The sequence below is a fragment of the Corvus moneduloides genome, chromosome 6 (assembly GCF_009650955.1).
Source record: "Corvus moneduloides isolate bCorMon1 chromosome 6, bCorMon1.pri, whole genome shotgun sequence".
In the NCBI taxonomy this organism is placed as follows: Eukaryota; Metazoa; Chordata; class Aves; order Passeriformes; family Corvidae; genus Corvus; species Corvus moneduloides.
Window position 1 is genome coordinate 17811042 of NC_045481.1, and position 17859 is coordinate 17828900.

The 17859-nt window shown below is 38.2% G+C and overlaps 1 protein-coding gene across 1 annotated transcript in view; it reads left to right on the forward strand.

The window, feature by feature from the left end:
* The window catches only part of PTPN21 (protein tyrosine phosphatase non-receptor type 21), a 46232-nt gene extending 28769 nt beyond the window's left edge, over positions 1-17463 (forward strand). The window contains 8 exon segments of the mRNA XM_032113262.1: positions 1116-2581; positions 4846-4872; positions 4874-4984; positions 7341-7562; positions 8746-8874; positions 9183-9417; positions 9953-10113; positions 10929-17463. Coding sequence (XP_031969153.1) covers positions 1116-2581; positions 4846-4872; positions 4874-4984; positions 7341-7562; positions 8746-8874; positions 9183-9417; positions 9953-10113; positions 10929-11057 — 2480 coding nt within the window. The 3' untranslated portion in view covers positions 11058-17463.
* Positions 17464-17859: the final 396 nt, after the last annotated feature.

A 17859-nucleotide genomic window follows, 5' to 3' on the forward strand; every position in this document is an offset into this window, starting at 1 on the left:
TTTTGCAAAGTCTCCTGAAGTTTGATAGGAACTTTCCAGACCTACAAATCTGCTGGATAAATAGTACTCTAAGAAGCCAGCTCACTGGGAAGGGAATATGCACATTTTCTATCTAAGCAGAGTTACACAGGTCTTCATGAAATTCAGATATTCAGCTACATTCAGAATGTAGCTGAATTCTTTCCGGTTTAGTGTTGAAAGTATTGTTGGGTACTTGCTACTACAAGCACAAGTGCAATTTTTGAACATCTTTTTCATGAAATGATTTTTGATTGTCAGCAAATTCGCTAACATAAGCGTGGCAATTATTTTGGTGAACCCAAGAAGTTAAATCATGGAAGGCATCTACAGCAATGGCTGAATTGTTCTCTTCTGGGGACTGGCAAATTGTACATCCAATGAAGTAGTAATGAAATTATTAAATGTGTCTTGGATGTATGAACTGTTAGATCATTTTCTCACCCATCAGAGTAGGTATATGTTAATGTGTGAAAAATATATGGTGGTAGTTTAAACTGTCTCCAAAATTTCTGGAGAAAAGTTAATTTGGTTTTTTTTTGGGGTCTTGTGGTACTAGATCTACATGTGCCCTGAAGGAGTAGAAGAGAGAAGAGCAAGGGTTTCTGTTTGGTTGTTATGGGACTGTTTTTATGGTTTTGGTGGGGTTGTTTTGTTTTGTTCTGTTTTTTGTGGAGGTTTTTTTTTTTCTTTCTTTGCTGTTCAAGCTGTTTACATTAGTGCAAAACCTGGTGTGGACATTCATTTTTTCAGTGGTGTGGTTTAAGATTGATATGTCCTTTTTGAATCTTGGACTGAAACTTAGGAAACCTCTCCTAAACAGAAGAAAATAATTCTTAAACAGACAGTGTTTTCCCATGGGGGTTTGCATCATTGAAATAAATATAGTAGGTTTTTCTGGTATATATACCTTGGGTATCAACAAAAACAGAAAAGCTGGAGTTTTGGTTTGGGATTTTTCCCCTTCCCATTTCAATACATAGCTTAGAATAATTGAGGTTTTGAAAATCTCAAACATTGCCTTAGCTACATCTTAATAGAGGATAACTTTGTTTGATGTCCTGGACATAAAGATTGTTCTTAAACTTTACTTTCAGATAACCTCTTTGTCAGCAATCAGAATGGATACTACTGTCACTCTCAGACTAGCTTGGATAGAACCCCTCATGACTACAGTGGTCGGATCCGCAATGGGAGTGTCTATAGTGCACACAGCACAAACTCCTTGAACAATCCACAGCATTATTTGCAGCCGTCCCCCATGTCCTCTAATCCAAGCATTACTGGAAGTGATGTCCTCAGAACTGATTATGTCCCATCACACAGACACAGTGCACTAATACCACCTTCTTATCGTCCCACGCCAGACTATGAGACTGTGATGAGACAGCTCAACAGGGGGATGGTGCATACAGATAGGCAGAGTCATTCAATGAGAAATCTTAACATCAGCAACTCATATGCTTACAGCAGGCCTGATGCCTTAGTTTACAGTCAGCCTGAAATTCGAGAACATGCCCACTTTGCTGCCCCACAGTCTAACCATTATCCATTTAACCTGAACTACAGCTTTCATAGCCAATCCCCCTATCCCTATCCCGCTGAAAAGCGCCCAGTTGTTGGGGCAGTCAGTGTGCCTGAGTTGACAAATGTGCAGCTCCAGGCTCAGGATTATCCAGCACCAAATATAATGAAGACTCAAGTCTATCGACCACCTCCCCCATACCCATACCCAAGACCTGCAAATAGTACTCCAGACCTTTCACGACATATCTACATCAGCAGCAGCAATCCAGATCTCATCACAAGGAGAGTGCACCATTCTGTCCAGACATTTCAGGAAGACAGCCTGCCTGTGGCACATTCTCTTCAGGAGGTCAGTGAACCTCTAACATCAGCACGCCATGCTCAGCTGCAGAAAAGGAACAGTATTGAAATAGCAGGCTTGACTCCCAGCTTTGAAGGAATAAGAATTAAAGAGAGGACCATGTCAGCTTCTGCAGCAGATGTGGCTCTTCCAAGAGTTATCTCAGAAGGGTCACAGCCCAACATTCTGCTGGAGAGAACGAAGCAAAAAGAAGGTGAGCAAGAAGAATGCGTGAACTGTGATCACAAGAAAACCCTTTCAGATGCCACTATGCTGATTCACAGTAGTGAGGAAGAAGAAGAATTTGAAGAAGAGAACAAGGCCAGTACAAGTCTTTCTCCTCTTCCTGAAGATCAAACCCAACTTTCATCTGTTATGGGAGGTTATTCTCATGATTCAGTACTAAACTACCCTTATAGCTCTGTTGCTTCATCTGCTGGCCCTTTGCATATTCTTGAGCCTAAATTACATATTACAGAGGCAGAAAAGAGAATGAAAGATATGAGCCCTGTTCATTTACTAGTAGAAAGCCAGGTACAGAGAAGAGGGGAAGGACTGCTTACTCCATCTATGTCAGAATCTGATCTTACAACATCAGGGAGATACAGAGTAAGGAAAGATTCAGTAAAGAAGAGACCTGTGTCCGATCTTTTGTCTGGGAAGAAGAATATTGTGGAAGGCCTTCCCCCTCTAGGTGTAAGTGGATACTATTTCTCTTGTTTCGGGTTGTCTGTAGCAGTTGATTGGGATTTTTGTTTGAGATTTGGGGTTCTTTTAATCAACCTGAGATGCTTTTAAAATATATTAATTAAAAGCTACCTTAAGCTTGACCTTTATTTTTCCGTGTTTCCCTGATTAACTGTGCTTAGCTATCTTTTATCCCCTTCTCTGCCATGTTTGAGTTCTGTTTGTATTGTCCTCCCACGCAAATCCAGCTGTGCAGTCTTCATCCATCTGAAAACCTAACCTGGCTAGGAGCTTTAGAATGAGCTAATTTAAAGTCAGTTCTAGATCCCTATTCGGCCGTATTTCTTATCTGGAGCAGAAGCAACTCTTTCCATTCAACTTTCTCATCTTCTCACTGAAAAATCATAGGTAGCCAGAATGTTCACTTTTTAAAAAATTTGTTTGCCCGCTTCTTCTGATCTAAGAGGGAACCTGACACCTTAAGGAACAAATTCTTTCCTTGCATTCTCTTCTTTACTCCATGCCTTTCCTTTTTCATATCCTTTCCCTTTTGCTTTCTCTTCAAGCTGTTTTTATCCCACTAAAGGTATTTCTTGCTTATCATGTCTCTTTCTCCTACTCCAATCTTATGATGCCATAAATAGTGAAAAACTGCAAGTTTCACCTTTCCTGTAATTCCCGCCTCATAGAAACATCAAGGTCTATGTGGACTGTACAATTTTACTGGCACTCCTAAGTGCCCACTTTGTTTTAGACTTTTGTTCAGTTTTAGTAGTTTGTGGCAGATCTCAGGTGCTAATACAGGAAGACAATTTTTTATTATTATTTTGCCTTTTAAAATTGATTGATACCTGAGTGTCAAATAATTTTCTGCACAAATTGGACTGCAGAGGTAGTACTATATAACTTGTACTGCTGTGGTAATGTACAGCTGATGCTGCAAAAGCTAACCTATGCAAAACTATGTGTTGAAATAGTTCCTGCTCTCACAAGTTTTTGTCTGTCAGATACGCTATACATGGAGCTGAACACTATGAAACAAACCTCCATCAGCTTAAATTCAATTTATAATTGTGTATGTTTTTCTGCATCTTCTTCCTTCTGTTTTTTTAATGTGGATATAGGAAAAAAATGTGATACCATTCTCCTTGTGTTCACATTTAGATAGTTACTTAGTATTTGTTCTCCAAAAGATACATTTTCAGACAATAATGTGTCTACCAAAATCATACCCTGCTTTTCCTTTTGACAATTATGTAGATATTCTTGTCAACCTTTAAATTAAATTAATATTAGAACTTTTTCATTGAGAGCGTCCAGTAACAAAGTTTGTAGTTCAGAAACATTTGAGTGTTGTTGCATATTACCTTTCTGTATTCATAACTGAGATGAATATCCTAGTTACAAAGCTGGCCCCTACCAATGCTTGCACATTTTGCTTTTCAGCGAACTTTTATTGTTGAATTTGTGTTCACTTCACTTTTAAATGCAGTCTCATCTTCTTAGCTTTGTCTTCCTATATCTTACCACCATTTAACTTTGGAAAGCATTGATTATCATTCAAGCAGCATATGCGCTCATATTTTCAGTGTATTTTTGTTAACAACTAAACTTAGTGACTGCAGGAATGATGAAATTTTCTCTTACCCTTTTTAAAAGAATAATTTGAATTAATTCTTTCATAGAAATCCCCCTTTGATATTTTTCTCAAATAATGAATGGTAATTCCGTAATTTAGACTCATGGCCTGGTGCAGGAGTCAAATCTGTCTGCAGTTCTGTGTTCATGTTTTGTATGTCAAGTTCGTTGCAAACTTAGTAAAATATTTAACTATATTCAAATATCTTAAAGGTATATGATCATTGCTTGATTGTAGGGAAGAAAAGTGCCTGGAAACTGAATAGTCTAGTAAGGAATCATTTTTATGTATTATTGGTTTTGGGAAGTGATCCCAGGTCTGTTCAAGAATGTTAATTATCCAGAGTGGCCACCTCACGCCCTCAGTCATGAGCTTTGTAGAGAACAATATTTGTCATTCTCATGCAGTTTCATTAACCAGTCTGGAATGAAGACAGACTTGTGTTGTGTCCTTGGAGGAATGTAGTCCCACCACCCTAATCTGTCACTGCAGTGCTTCTCAAAGGAAAAGGTCAGAGCTGTTGGAAGAAGGGGCTAGAGAAGTATCCTTTACTTAGCTGAACTCATTTGGTTTCTGCTTTGTAACATAATCAGCTATTTAAGATTATTTACAAGTTTTAGCTTTTCTTTTGCAGGGCATGAAAAAGAATAAAAATGATGCAAAAAAAAATGGGGCCTCTGAAGCTAGCTGCCCTAAATGGACTGGCATTGACTAGAATGCCTCTGCCAGATGAGGGGAAGGAAGAGTCAACAAGAGCAACAAATGATGAACGAGTATGTTGAAGTTTTTTAATGTTTGATTTACACTAGCAATTTTTCAAAATTACATTATTATGAATGATATCTTTTATTGACTTTAAAATGCTTCATATTAAGGCAACTCAAATGCTGAGAATAGAAACAAAGAAAAATATTTCTGACTGACAAGTCATTGCTAGAAATATTGTGCGTAACTCAGATTTTTCTTTAGGGTGACAGTGATTCAACTATAGTTTACCCTTTGAACATACAGGAAGCTAATTAACTAGTATGTGCTGATACATTTTTATGCAACTCTTCCTATTTTCTTTCTTAATTTGGGGTTTTCCAGAGTGAAAAGGTGTGAAACCTACAATTCTGAGTGTGAGATTGATTTTAGTCATAATTATTAGTAATTTATATGGTGTTTAGAGTAGGTTTTGCAGTTAAATTGCATCCCCAGAGTAAAACTTGTGCAGATTGTATTTATCTGTTTTCTTCAGGTGGAGCCTATAAAATGTAGATGGAACTTGTTTGGTCTGCTGAAATTTTAATCTCAGTAAAAGATGTCAGATCAATGAGAGGACATCAGGTTGTAGAATTTGAGGATCATTCTTTGAGAAATGTAAGACTCCATTGGCTTGTGTCAGGATAAAAAACATCAGTAAATCTGCTTCAGCCTGTTGAATGTATCATTAAAGAAGTGCAGGAAAGTGAAATACAGTCAATATTCAGGCTGTGATGGGCTACGAAGAACAGTGCTGCCATCACACATCTGACCAGAACAACTAGATAAACCAAATTCTACAGTGATTATTGCCCATTCTGCAACCAGTGGTCTCTTTAGAATCCGATTCTGAGCGTGGCTGGGCATCCTCAGCTGCAGACCCTCTCTAGCTCGATTTTGTTGCTAGTCACTAGAGATCTAATCTAGGGATTCGAACCTGAAGGAATAGTCCTGCTCTCACCTGCTGCAGTTTAAATGCACAGGCCAAGAAAATTAATTGCAAGTCACTCAGTAAAAATTGGGTTGAACTACATGTACATTGCTTAAGATGCTAAGGGACAAAAATTAAAATTGTATTACTGAAATACAGGTTTAGTACCTGTGTCGGTTATTTCCTCTTACCTAGAGCCATCATCTCTTTCTGGCTTGACCTTTACTGGATTCAGCTGTGTTTGTATCCAGCTAGCTCTGCCCAAAGCATTGTGACAAAGAGGAAACCATAAGTCAAGTTATGAAAAAGTCATACTTTTCAGAGTCACTACACTTTCTCTTCAGGCAGTCACATAGAGGTAGAATAAATACCATGAAATGGGAGTAGTTCCTGAAACAGGTGAGAAGACGCAATGCAAAGTACAACTGTGACATAAAAGGAAGTCCAGAGTGCAGACACTTTAGAAGATTAATTTAGTGTTGATTCAGTGCCTGTTTCGTTGCTCAGCTTATGTTATCAGTTTAAATATGTGAATTTAGCCTAAAGATAATAAAGGAGTTTGTACAGTTGATGTATTGGTGTGCAAATTGCATATGATGGAAGTTTACACCTTCCTCTGCAACATTTGGCATACTTACTTGATAAAAGACACTTCTATGACCTGATACCACAGCACAGTTGCTGTAAGAATCTGGGGGCATGTGACATAGATGAAATTTTCTGGCTGACATCCTACATATTATTCCTCTAATTATTGTTGGCAAAGAGATGCAGAAATTCCAGAAGCGTCTTATGATTTAGAAACAACTTGGTTTCAAAAGGGTAAAGGGGAGGGGGGAGCAGTTTATTAAATGAAAAACATTGAATTATACTATTAGAAAAATTCTAATATTCAGGTTTATACCTGAACTGCAGCAACAGATTCTAAGGCAGCTTTCCTGCTGAAAGCAAAGTTTAGTTTTTCTCCATCCAAACTATTAAGTTTGTGGGTTTTTTTATTATTATTTTGAGGGGCTTTTATTATTGTAAGGTTAAAGGAGACCTTTCAAATGATGTCACCTAGCATGCTGTATGGAGCAGGTGGATCAAAGGTATTTGAGGCAATATGCAGTATGCAGTATGGCACAGCTGTCTGCTTGGCCAGTTTTTTCCCCTCAGCTGGGCTGTCTTTACAGAAACTATGAACTAATTTTTCCTTTACAAGCAGTATCCACATAGGTCTTTGTGACCTAATGAAGTCTAACAGGCTGCTTAGTTTTCACTTGAACAAAATTCCTCCTGGTTAGGTTTGCCTCTAATTTATTCTGGTATGTTTGTGGAAACATTAATATCTGGAAAAGCACTGAAAAAGTATGTAGGAGAAGAAAATACATACATTTTATCCTTCATGAATTCTCTGTTAAAATAGACTCACCTTAGGATGTGACCTTGTATGGTTATCTGTGTTCTTTCAGTGCAAGATTCTGGAACAGCGGTTGGAGCAGGGGATGGTGTTCACGGAGTACGAGCGCATTCACAAGAAAAGGCTGATGGATGGTGAGTGCTCAGTAGCTCGGCTGCCTGAAAACGCCGAGAGAAACCGGTTCCAGGACGTCCTTCCTTATGATGATACCAGAGTAGAGCTGGTCCCAACCAAAGAAAATAACACGGGTTACATCAATGCATCTCATATCAAGGTGAGAGCAATACTCTCGGAGAGATTTCCCAGTTTGTGTGGTAACTAAAAGTGCGTTTGGCTATCAATTTTGGTTTGGTAAGATGAGTGATAATCCCTCAATCTTTCTCTCTCTCTTTCCCTTCTTCTCCAGAAGTTTCTTCAGGGAAAGCAGGAACCTGTTTTCCTAATCATGTAGAATAATGGAGGGTTAATTATTGGAGGGATCTTCTGCAGTTTGCTTCTGTGTTGATCTGTGTCCTTTCTGTGTTGTCTCTCTGGGGATTGCTGCTAACAGAAGGCATGCCCATTCTTCCCAGAGCTAAGGAGGCAAATAGGTTTAAAACAAACTGGGATCCTCTGCAATGGATGTGATATTTTTGAGCTGCAGTGACAGTCAATTGCTTCTTCTTTTTCTGTACTCTCAGACTGTGTCCGCAATGGGCAGTGAGCAATCTCCCAGCTTAATCTTTTTTTGATGGTTAGAGGAACTGCCAGAGCCAGGCAGTTGAAAACTGACTTTTTCAAAACCACCAGTTGCCTTCTTTCCCCATCCTTAACTCTTTAAGTTCTGTTTAAAAGTGAAGAATTTGAAGGGTGACCTCAAGAACTTTCAAGGCGGTTAATTCATTTTTCAATACATTGACCTGCCTTAAGTGCAACTACAGTTGGCTTCATGCTTTCTCTGAAAAGAGTTGAGATTGTCAAAGCAGCACTCGTAGTAGTTTTGCTGTCTTTTTTTAATAAAGCTGTTTGTACACCGACATGGCATCGTAGTTTCTCTGCTTCATTCACGAATGTTGACTGAATCTTCTGACCCTTCTCAAACAAGATAATATTTTTTCAGGAAATAAGAACTAGTACTGTAATAATAGTTACAGCACCAGAGTATGAAAGCGTCTCTAAACCTGAATTTGCTACAATACCTTAAATTCACAAAAGAGAAATACAATTTCATTTTCTCAGTTTTACATGGTGCTTATGATATAAAATACATTTATTTAGCTATGAGCCTATACAATTTTGTCTCTTCTGCATCTAATGTGACAAGATGCAGCTAAAAAATGGGGCAGATAAAACTCACAATGGGCGCTTACTTCTGTGGTGTTGCTGCCTTTTTTCATTTTGTGTGTCTTCAAATGGCTGACTTTAGAATTGGGGAAAGGGTTTTAATAATTACTCATCTAATGTCTTTCTTTTTACAGATCTCTGTTGGAGGCATAGAGTGGGATTACATTGCCACGCAGGGCCCTTTGCAGAATACATGTCAGGATTTCTGGCAGATGATCTGGGAACAAGGGATTGCGATCATAGCTATGGTGACGGCAGAGGAAGTGAGTAGAAATTGAGTCAGGTTTCTCCCAGAAATTCCACAATGATTTTTTTTATAATCTGTTAGAGGATCTTTGCTCCAACAAATAGACCGATCAAAGATAAGTTTCTAATGACCCCTTTCTGTCTTGATTTCTTTGGCAGAGAAATAAATTTGCAAACTCTTTCTGCTGGAAAGTTGGTTTTCTCAGTAAGAGGCCGTAACACTCTAGTACTACTTAACAGAGGAGAGATACAGTTGTTACTACAGGAGCTTTAAGCTGTATGGATGTTCTTAGGTTTCTTGTTAAGCAAGTGTTTTACTTTTAAGGAAAGTGGGAGAGAAAAAAGCTTCAGATACTGGCCACGTCTTGGTTCAAGACACAACACTGTGACATATGGAAGATTTAAGATTACCACGCGATTCCGTACTGACTCAGGCTGCTATGCAACTACAGGTTTGAAGATTAAACATCTTCTCACAGGACAGGAGAGAACGGTTTGGCATTTGCAGTATACTGACTGGCCAGAGCATGGCTGCCCAGAAGATTTAAAGGGATTTTTATGTAAGTTGTATTTAATAGCTTTGTTTTGGGGTGTGGTGTTTTTTTAATGACTTCTAAAATGGCTGCTATATATGAAGTAGCTTTTGACACAATGCCAAGCATTCCATTGGAAAAGGTTTCTTCACACCAGCAAGAGATACTGAACTATATTTTTTGCAGGAATATAGCTGACAGTTTATTAAAGTGACTTCTTCTGTCTAAAGCAAATAATTTACCAGAAGTCCATATAGAATAAAACATAATTGTATCACATACTACACATTTGTGTATGTTGCAGCAGTAGCAAGATGGCCACAAGCTGCCTTCAGTAGGAATAGGGGAAGAAGCAAAGGAAATCCTTACTAAAGTTAGATGATCCTTACAGATCTGTATTGCTATGGTTGGGGTATGACTTGTGATTTGTACAATGTATCATTTTTCTGTGGCATGTGGATTGTTAAATCACTGCTTTTCTGGTGGTCATACAGTATAATAGCATAGCTTATGGGGGCTTCATCTCCTAAATTAATTACTCTTATCTTGTTGAACTTAATAGCATACTTGGAGGAGATACAGTCAGTGCGGCGCCACACGAACAGCACAGCAGACCCTAAAAGCTCTAATCCTCCCGTGCTGGTGCACTGCAGTGCAGGTGTGGGACGGACAGGAGTGGTCATACTGGCAGAGATCATGATTGCGTGCTTGGAACACAATGAGGTGAGCTCTTTTTCTTTCTTGTGCTTTAAGTAATGCTAGGTAGTGGAAGAGTAAATAACCTGCCTAAAATATGTTACAGCTGTTCATCTGAGCAGCCTTTGGGAGAGGTCTTACCACTATGCTTGAAATAGCTCTTGGGAATTCAACAGAAGTTAATAATCATCTAGAGCTGCCCACGTGCACACCAGGCACTGGAATGCTCATTTGGATTCTTGACTCCCTAAGATGTTGAGTCACTGAGTGGAGCAAGGTATGCCCTAGGCCACTGAGCATATTTCAGGATTTCATCCTGACTTTACTGCTTCTTGCGTTAGTTAGAATTGATAATATTCAAGAACTGGCTGCTTTGTAGCCAGTCTCTGTACTTGTTATTATTTTGTTCCTAAGTGTAGTGTATTTGCAGTATCAGCCTCAGTAGAGGACAGAGTGGTATTTTAATAGAATAAAACCAGTCCTATCAACCTTTATCCAGAAGTGAACAGCTGTAAAATGTTCATTAATAATATAATGTGTCAACTGAAACCCAACAAACGTAACTGTTTCATTATGCATCCCTCTCCTAACACTGTGACAGACTTTTTCAGCCATTAGGTTTGTGAAGACATAGGTGACTTTACCATTATGCATATTTCCCAGATGATCAGTGGTGTAGTGCAGTCCATACTGCAGGCATGGGCAATGAATTGTCAGAGCTGAAATCAGAACAGCTGATTCTGCCCTTAGCTCACAAGGCACTGCTCCGAACCTCCTGCTGGGAAAGTGCAAGCCAGTTTCCTTGCCCCAGTCACTTGTAATGTTTTGTTCTCTTCTTCCAGATGCTGGACATCCCACGAGTGCTGGATATGTTGAGGCAGCAGAGAATGATGATGGTGCAGACTCTTTCACAGTACACTTTCGTCTATGGAGTTCTCATTCAGTTTCTCAAAAGTTCTAGACTTATCTAACCCCTGCCACTTCCTAAAGGACTCTGCAAGAGTTTACAGAAAGAAAATCAGAGTTGTCCAGACTGCTCTCATTCTTTGTGTGATGAATCACAGAGTTACCTTTTAGGGCTGCCATGAGACTGTTAAATGCGAGTCAGTGTAACAGTCCCTGCTGAACAGGATCTCCGCTGGACTAAATTCTTACCATGTTCAGCCACAGTCACATTAAGGAATGATTTTGCTTGTACTGGTCTGTAGTACTTGCACACATTCTTTAGAGTGCTGTTACTCTGAGCAAATTAAGTGTCTTATGGAATGGAGGTATATAGCACAATTTTACTAACATTGTGTTTTAAAACATAATTGTTGACTGTGCAAAATCTAAAATCTGTAGGTGCACATGGGGTGAGAAACCTGCCCCTTGGGAATGTCAAGGTCTTATGCAGTTTCATTCTGCTTTCAATTTTATATTTAGAACAATACATCTATATTTTTAAAAATGAACTTTTGGTTTCTTCTGGTTTACTTAGCAAAATTAGCAGCTCCTAGATATTTTAAGCTGTTGCTTTAAGGACAGTTATTTTTATATTGGGGATGTTTAAATTGAAAAAAAATGAACCACCACAACAGAAAACTTTTTAAACAGAACAATATTTTCAGAGGAGAAGACTGACAATGTTTGAACCAACTTTTGAAAAATCAAGCAGAAAGTCCTAGGGAAGCTATTGGTAGTTAGTTGTAGTGCCATGTAATAGAACAGACAAGTGCAAGATAACGGTAATTGTTGATAACTTTCATTTGAGAGGAGGCAAGTTTACCTGCAACAGGCAGGGGGAAAATATTTTAAGTATTTACAAGGTTGCTGGAAACAAATGGATGAGAGAAAGTACATATTCAGTATTATTCATATATTTAGAGGACAGTTTGATTTTACTGGCTGAAATCAAAGTGGATGCAAATGTTTTAAGCACTTTTTTTTTTGCTCTGTTATTTATGTAGCTAAATATAGAGACTATAATCATGCATTGTTTAATTTCGTAATATACCATTACTAACCTGTTATTTTAGGAAGAGCTTTTTAAGTTGATGAAGTGAGAGAACCAAAATGGGAGTAGGAGGGTGCAGAGTGGTGAAGTGGAAATGATCGTATGAAGCATAATGGAGGAGGTGTGGCAGCTATGATTGCTGGTTTACACAGTGCAAAGATGACCTTAAAAAATGTTAATGTTAATGGCATAATGTTAATGCCGTTAAAGCATTGGAAGTTTCTGTAGAATCCTCCAGATTATTTTGTTAGTGCTAGAGCAGATTTTGCTAATGCTGTGCAGCGTTGCAATGAAGAGTGTTTGAGAACGCTTGCAGAAGAAGAGCTTTTAGAGGTAACACTGGAGATGTGGGTAATTTAGTAGCTGTGTAGGTGGCTGAGTCAATGGCTATGGCATGGACCTGAAGTAGGCAGGTACAGCCTACTGTACTTCCTATTTTGTCTCATGGGGCTGATCAAATGACAGTATCCCTAAATAATCCTCTGTGGTTTTCAGATGGGGACAGTGTGGTTTTAGCTGCCTTTCCAAGCGTTTTGAGATGCTGAGTTGAAAATCCCTGTTCCAAATTGAGCTATAGTTTTTAGATATCTGGTTTAATTTAAAAAACCCCCTATAGTAGACCAGTCTGCAGGCATGGTTAAGTGTCCATTTCCCTTGATACCTGCTTAGTGAAATGAAATGAAACTAAAAGTCAGGTTTATTAGTGCTGAAATTGTTATTTTTCTGAGCCCTAACAAGGGTTTGGAAACTATTAAACGCCCTTCAAATCAATACTTGTGTTCTCCAAAACATTAATTAAGAATTATAAATAGGTTGCCTCAGTTTCCTCTGTAATAAGCTACTTCCATGAAGTTAAACACATGGTCCAAATGACATTGTGCTAATATGTAATTTTATACAAAATGTGTTACTTTTAGGTACACGGTATTGATCTGGTGCTTTCAGGTCTGCTTGGAAGCAGTCCGATTTGTTGTACTCTCAGTGTAAGTTAGATTGAATATTTCAGACTAGGGAAAATAAATGTTGTTCTTATATAAAACGCCCATGAATTACTAACTGCCAAATATAAAACTGGAAGTCCAGAGGAAACCAGTTATGGAAGACTGATTCTTAATATATAAATCTTGCAAACAAACCAATCTGACTAATCTGTGTTGACAGAAGTATTGAAAGAAAAAAACATACTTAGCTATTTGTATCATGCTGTGTTTTAAAAACATTGTTAATTTTTGCCACAGTTCACTTCTATCTGCAGAAATCTTTTTGAATGGGAGGGCAGGCTCTAAAATGTAGCTTGTACCTTTTCCATTTCTAAACTTTGTGCTGTGATCTTCATAACCTGATAGATGCAGTTTTTATGACACGATGGGCAACCAGAACTTCAAGCAACAGTTTTTTAGCTGTTCAGCAGCTTCTGGGACAGAACACCAGCTGCAAGGCATTAAAAGGAGCAGTTATAACAAGCAATTTAATCCAGTCTTTGTGGGATTACATGAGGTGGGTGAGGAAATGTGTGTCTTTTGGCTTATTTTTCTGTTTTACTAAAAGAAGTTGTGTTCACCTTTAGAGGTGGTTGTGCTCAAATCTGGTAGTCAGTCTTGGTTTTTGTAGCGTAACACTGCTACCTCCTCCCCTTCAGCTTCCAGTTCTGTCCATCAGCAGTCTGTTTTTGCAGTAATAACTTGACCTTATTAGACTTGACTTTATGTGAGTTTTTCTACTGAAAATTGTAGGATTGCTTTTATATGTAAGCATATGGCTCCGAGTGAGCATTGAAAATGAGCAGTTTCTCTTCTAAAGATACCAAATGAAATTAAACTTCACAACCTTCTGTAACAAAATTATTTTTTAAACCATTGTTTAGATTTTCAGTTAACTTACAAAAGACAATTCAGTTTTTAGCACTTTTGTTCTGAGCCTTGAAAAGGGATGCATTTTTACATGTAGTTGTGCTGGGTGCTTCATGAAGTGTTGGATGTTATAAGAATATCCACTGTCCAAATCCAGTCACAGTGTGAGTCAGAGGTGGATCTATTTGTCAAAAACTCAAAATTTCTCTAAAAGCCTGTCCAATTTTGCCAAATGTGCTTCTGTTTTTATGGGGATGAAATCAGATGATTATGCAAGATTTGAACAGAGTTTGTTTAGTAAGAAAAGTTGTATGAAGAATTCTTGCAGCAAATGGCAAAGATGATGCTGATCTCTAGGGATGTCAGAGCTCTCAGGGACAAATAAAGGTGCTATATACTGTCAAGAGACAGATGTGGTGGACTTTTGTGGACTAGGTAGAAGATGCTTTCTAGGATCAAATGGAGAGACAGGAGAAGAACATGTAAACTGTAGGAAGAACTTCTGCATATTTGATTTCTTTCTTAGTTGTTCTGATGAGAGGTTTTTTTGGCCAGTGAAGCTTTGTAGTCTCAGGCTAAAACCTCTTCTCTAAGAAGCAAAGTCAGAGCCCTGTCCCTTACAAAGATGTCACTGCCCTAGCTGGGTTAGCTTTAGGCTGCAGGTCCCTCCTGGCCCTGTTCGGTGAGGGAGAAGCTCTGAGGTGCACAGGGGAGTTTCGCATAACCTCTGCAGCCTGCACAGCAGTGCTCTCCTTTTCTGCTGTCCCCCAGGAAGAGCAGGAAAAGTTTTATGCCTTAGTATTTCTCTCATTGCAGTACCTTTCACACAAGTGAACAACAACCTCTACAAGTGCAAGGTGCTACGGTTTATACGTAGAAATACATTTAATTCAAAACAGGTGACCAAGGCAGCATTCCTGTATTTCTGCAGATGAAAAGCTGCTCTAAGTTATCATCAACATTTAGAAAAAAAAGTAAAAGGCAGTAATAACAAATAAAAGTAAAATAAATTTTTACCAAAATGGAAAAGATTCTTGGCATTTTACTTTTGGCTCCTCTTGTAATCCTGTGTATCTCTTTTTGAAGCGGCCAACACTTGGAGAAATTTTCTCCAAAATGGCTCCTTTAAATTTAATAAGTAAGACTATCTGAAGCTGCTGCTGCATATTTTGTGTTGGAGCAGCTGTTAAAGTTGAATGGCTCATAGATTTCAATGGCTTCTGGACCAAACTTGGGAACTGCAGGGTTGTTTATCATAGCTGTGTAATGAGACCTCAGTTTTAATATCAATAGCATTACTAAATCCTTGGACTTAAAAATAGTGAACCCATTACTATATTTCAATAGTTCAAATTTAAAAGAATCAATGCTTCAGTTACTAAGAACTCAGCACTTTAGAGTTTAGGGTTGGGGTTTTTTCCGATACTGCAAAGTTGTGCAAAGCCGGAGTCCAGTCCTGCAAGATGCAAAATTCCTGCAGTTCTTCATGATACTGAAGGAATTAAAATGGGCTTACTGCCAATGAAAGCTTGAGCCCTTGAAGCACGAATACTCACGTCTGCTTTAAATTTAAATACAGATTACAAGAACTAACCGAAAGAATGCAGCAGGAATGTGCATACAGGAAGGTACAGCATTCAAAGGAAAAGTAGATGAGAGTTCAAAAGAAATTCTCTTGTGCAAGTACAAAATTTTGGACATAGAGAGTGAGGATTTGAGGAGTGGCAGAAGGCATTTGGAGGAGGATTTGGAATGTTTTGTATCCACAGTAGAGCTGCTAGTAGGGTTTGAGTCATATGGTATGTTTTTCATGGCATGGTAGGGTAAGTGAATATGTAGTCATAGGTGTTATTTTTACTGGCTTTTTAAAATGTGGTTTTTTAAACTCCAAATATTTTTTCAGAGGCTCTGTTATTTTTACGTATCTTCCTTTCCAAATGTATTGGATGCAATCTGTCAGCTCAATTTCTGTTTACTTATTAAAGGTCAGATTTTTCAAACCACAGTCTCTGGTTTTACAGATACAAAATGCAGGGGGAATAGGCATACTTGCAATTTTGCAGTGATAATTTCTAATGGATGCACGTGAGATGAAGCAGAAGTCTAACTATGTTTTGAATGAAGCCAGGTGTTTACAGTTGGTGTGAGTTGCACCAAGTTAAGGCTGGGCTAACGATGAGACTCTTGAAATGTGGAATTTATCATGTACTCAGAAGTTCTGTTGCAGTGCAGCATTTGCAATACAGTGACATTAAAACAGTGTAATACTGTGCTAAGGTAAGGGAAGAAGATCTTAAAACTTTTAACTGCTGTTGCAAACATGTCTGTAAAAAGAGAAGTTAAAGAAAAAGAATTCTTAGTATGATCTTGCTGGGGACCGGCTAACTTGGTGCACTCTGTCGGCATCACATGTTACTTTAAGGTCTAACTGGTCTGCAAAAAAAAGGATTTGTTAATTTCAATGAGCATTTCAAAAAGCTGTTGCTAAGTAGCCTTTGGTTCTGTTGTTTGCTGTTTGCCACATGATGCTGCATTCAGTGGTGAAGAATAACCTCCAGAGTGTTTGTTTTGTTGAATTCTATTCTTCAGCTCTATTTAGAGAAAGAAGATAGAAATCAAATGTCAAGAATCTAATGAACAGAGTTTACAACAGATCCAGCCTGTGGCAAGTCAAAGAGTGAGTCTGTAGATATTGTAATGTTCTTTTGGTTTAGATATGCAGCAATCAAAACTACCAAATTATTGATTTTAGGAGCACAGTTTCAAAAGGTGCCTAACTTTTATAAAGGGAATTAAATGCTGTTTTTCCATTTGGAAATATTTAGGTAAAATTAGGAGACTTTTAACATACTTTAAAGACATTGCAAATGCCATTAATTTTTAGAATGGTAGGGGTTTGATGGGGAAAACCTCTGTAAAACCCTCCAGTCTGTCACCTTGCTAATCCTGGATAATTCTGACTGACAAGGTGTGTATGCTCTTTACAAAGATACTTGCTTAAATTGCTTTGAAATACCCAACTTCCCTGTCCTCTTCGTGGCTTTTCTGGGGGGACTTGGATGGAAATCCTGAGGCTTTATGTGGCAAATCAGCAAGTATGTACACTCCTGCACACTGCTGAAATCTCTTCATTCACTTAAGCAAATGGGCGTTTGAAATCCTATCAGCAGTTTTGTAGGACTGAGTCCTTAGTGTCAGAGGAATACAGGATCTGGCTCCATTTTCTTCAACTTTCACTTGAGCCAGTATGCAAGGATTTAAATGGGACTTTGTTTAAACAGTAGCAAACGTGAAGTATTATTTTCTAGTACTAAGCTAGTGGTTAACATGTCTATTTCTTGCTGTCTTGCCACCAATACTGTAAAAATGTATAATCAAACCGCTTTAATTCTTGTAAAACTGAAATTGGTTTGTAAAACAATGTATAAATTGTGTTTCATAGACAGAAAAGCTTGTATTACTGAATGTAATATATGTGAAATGAATATATTATAGTCTATTTTTGCCATGGAAATAAATATTTGAAGCAATTATGAGGTTTTATTGTTCCATTATCAAAGGAAAAACCTGAGAACTTACTGTTCATGTGTAGTGCTAGGCTGGGACTTTGCCTTCAGTACACACAGGTGCGATCCCTCTTCTAACGTGCTGCAAGTACTGGATATAAAACTTACGCTGTCAAATACACATCAGGTGTCATCTTTGTGGCAGGAAAATCTTGTGCCTGCTGCCTTGTCATAATTTTTCACAATGTTTTGCATTTTCTAAAGGCATTTTTGGTACTGAAATTTCAGTTTCCCTCTAATATTTAAGTGTAGGAGGGATTAAAAACTTTTGGAAGTTGGAGAACCCTTTCCAAAAGCGTAAGAGAGAGGAAACAGTTGATCGTATGCTTACTATCATTGGAGCTGCTGCCAACAACTAGCA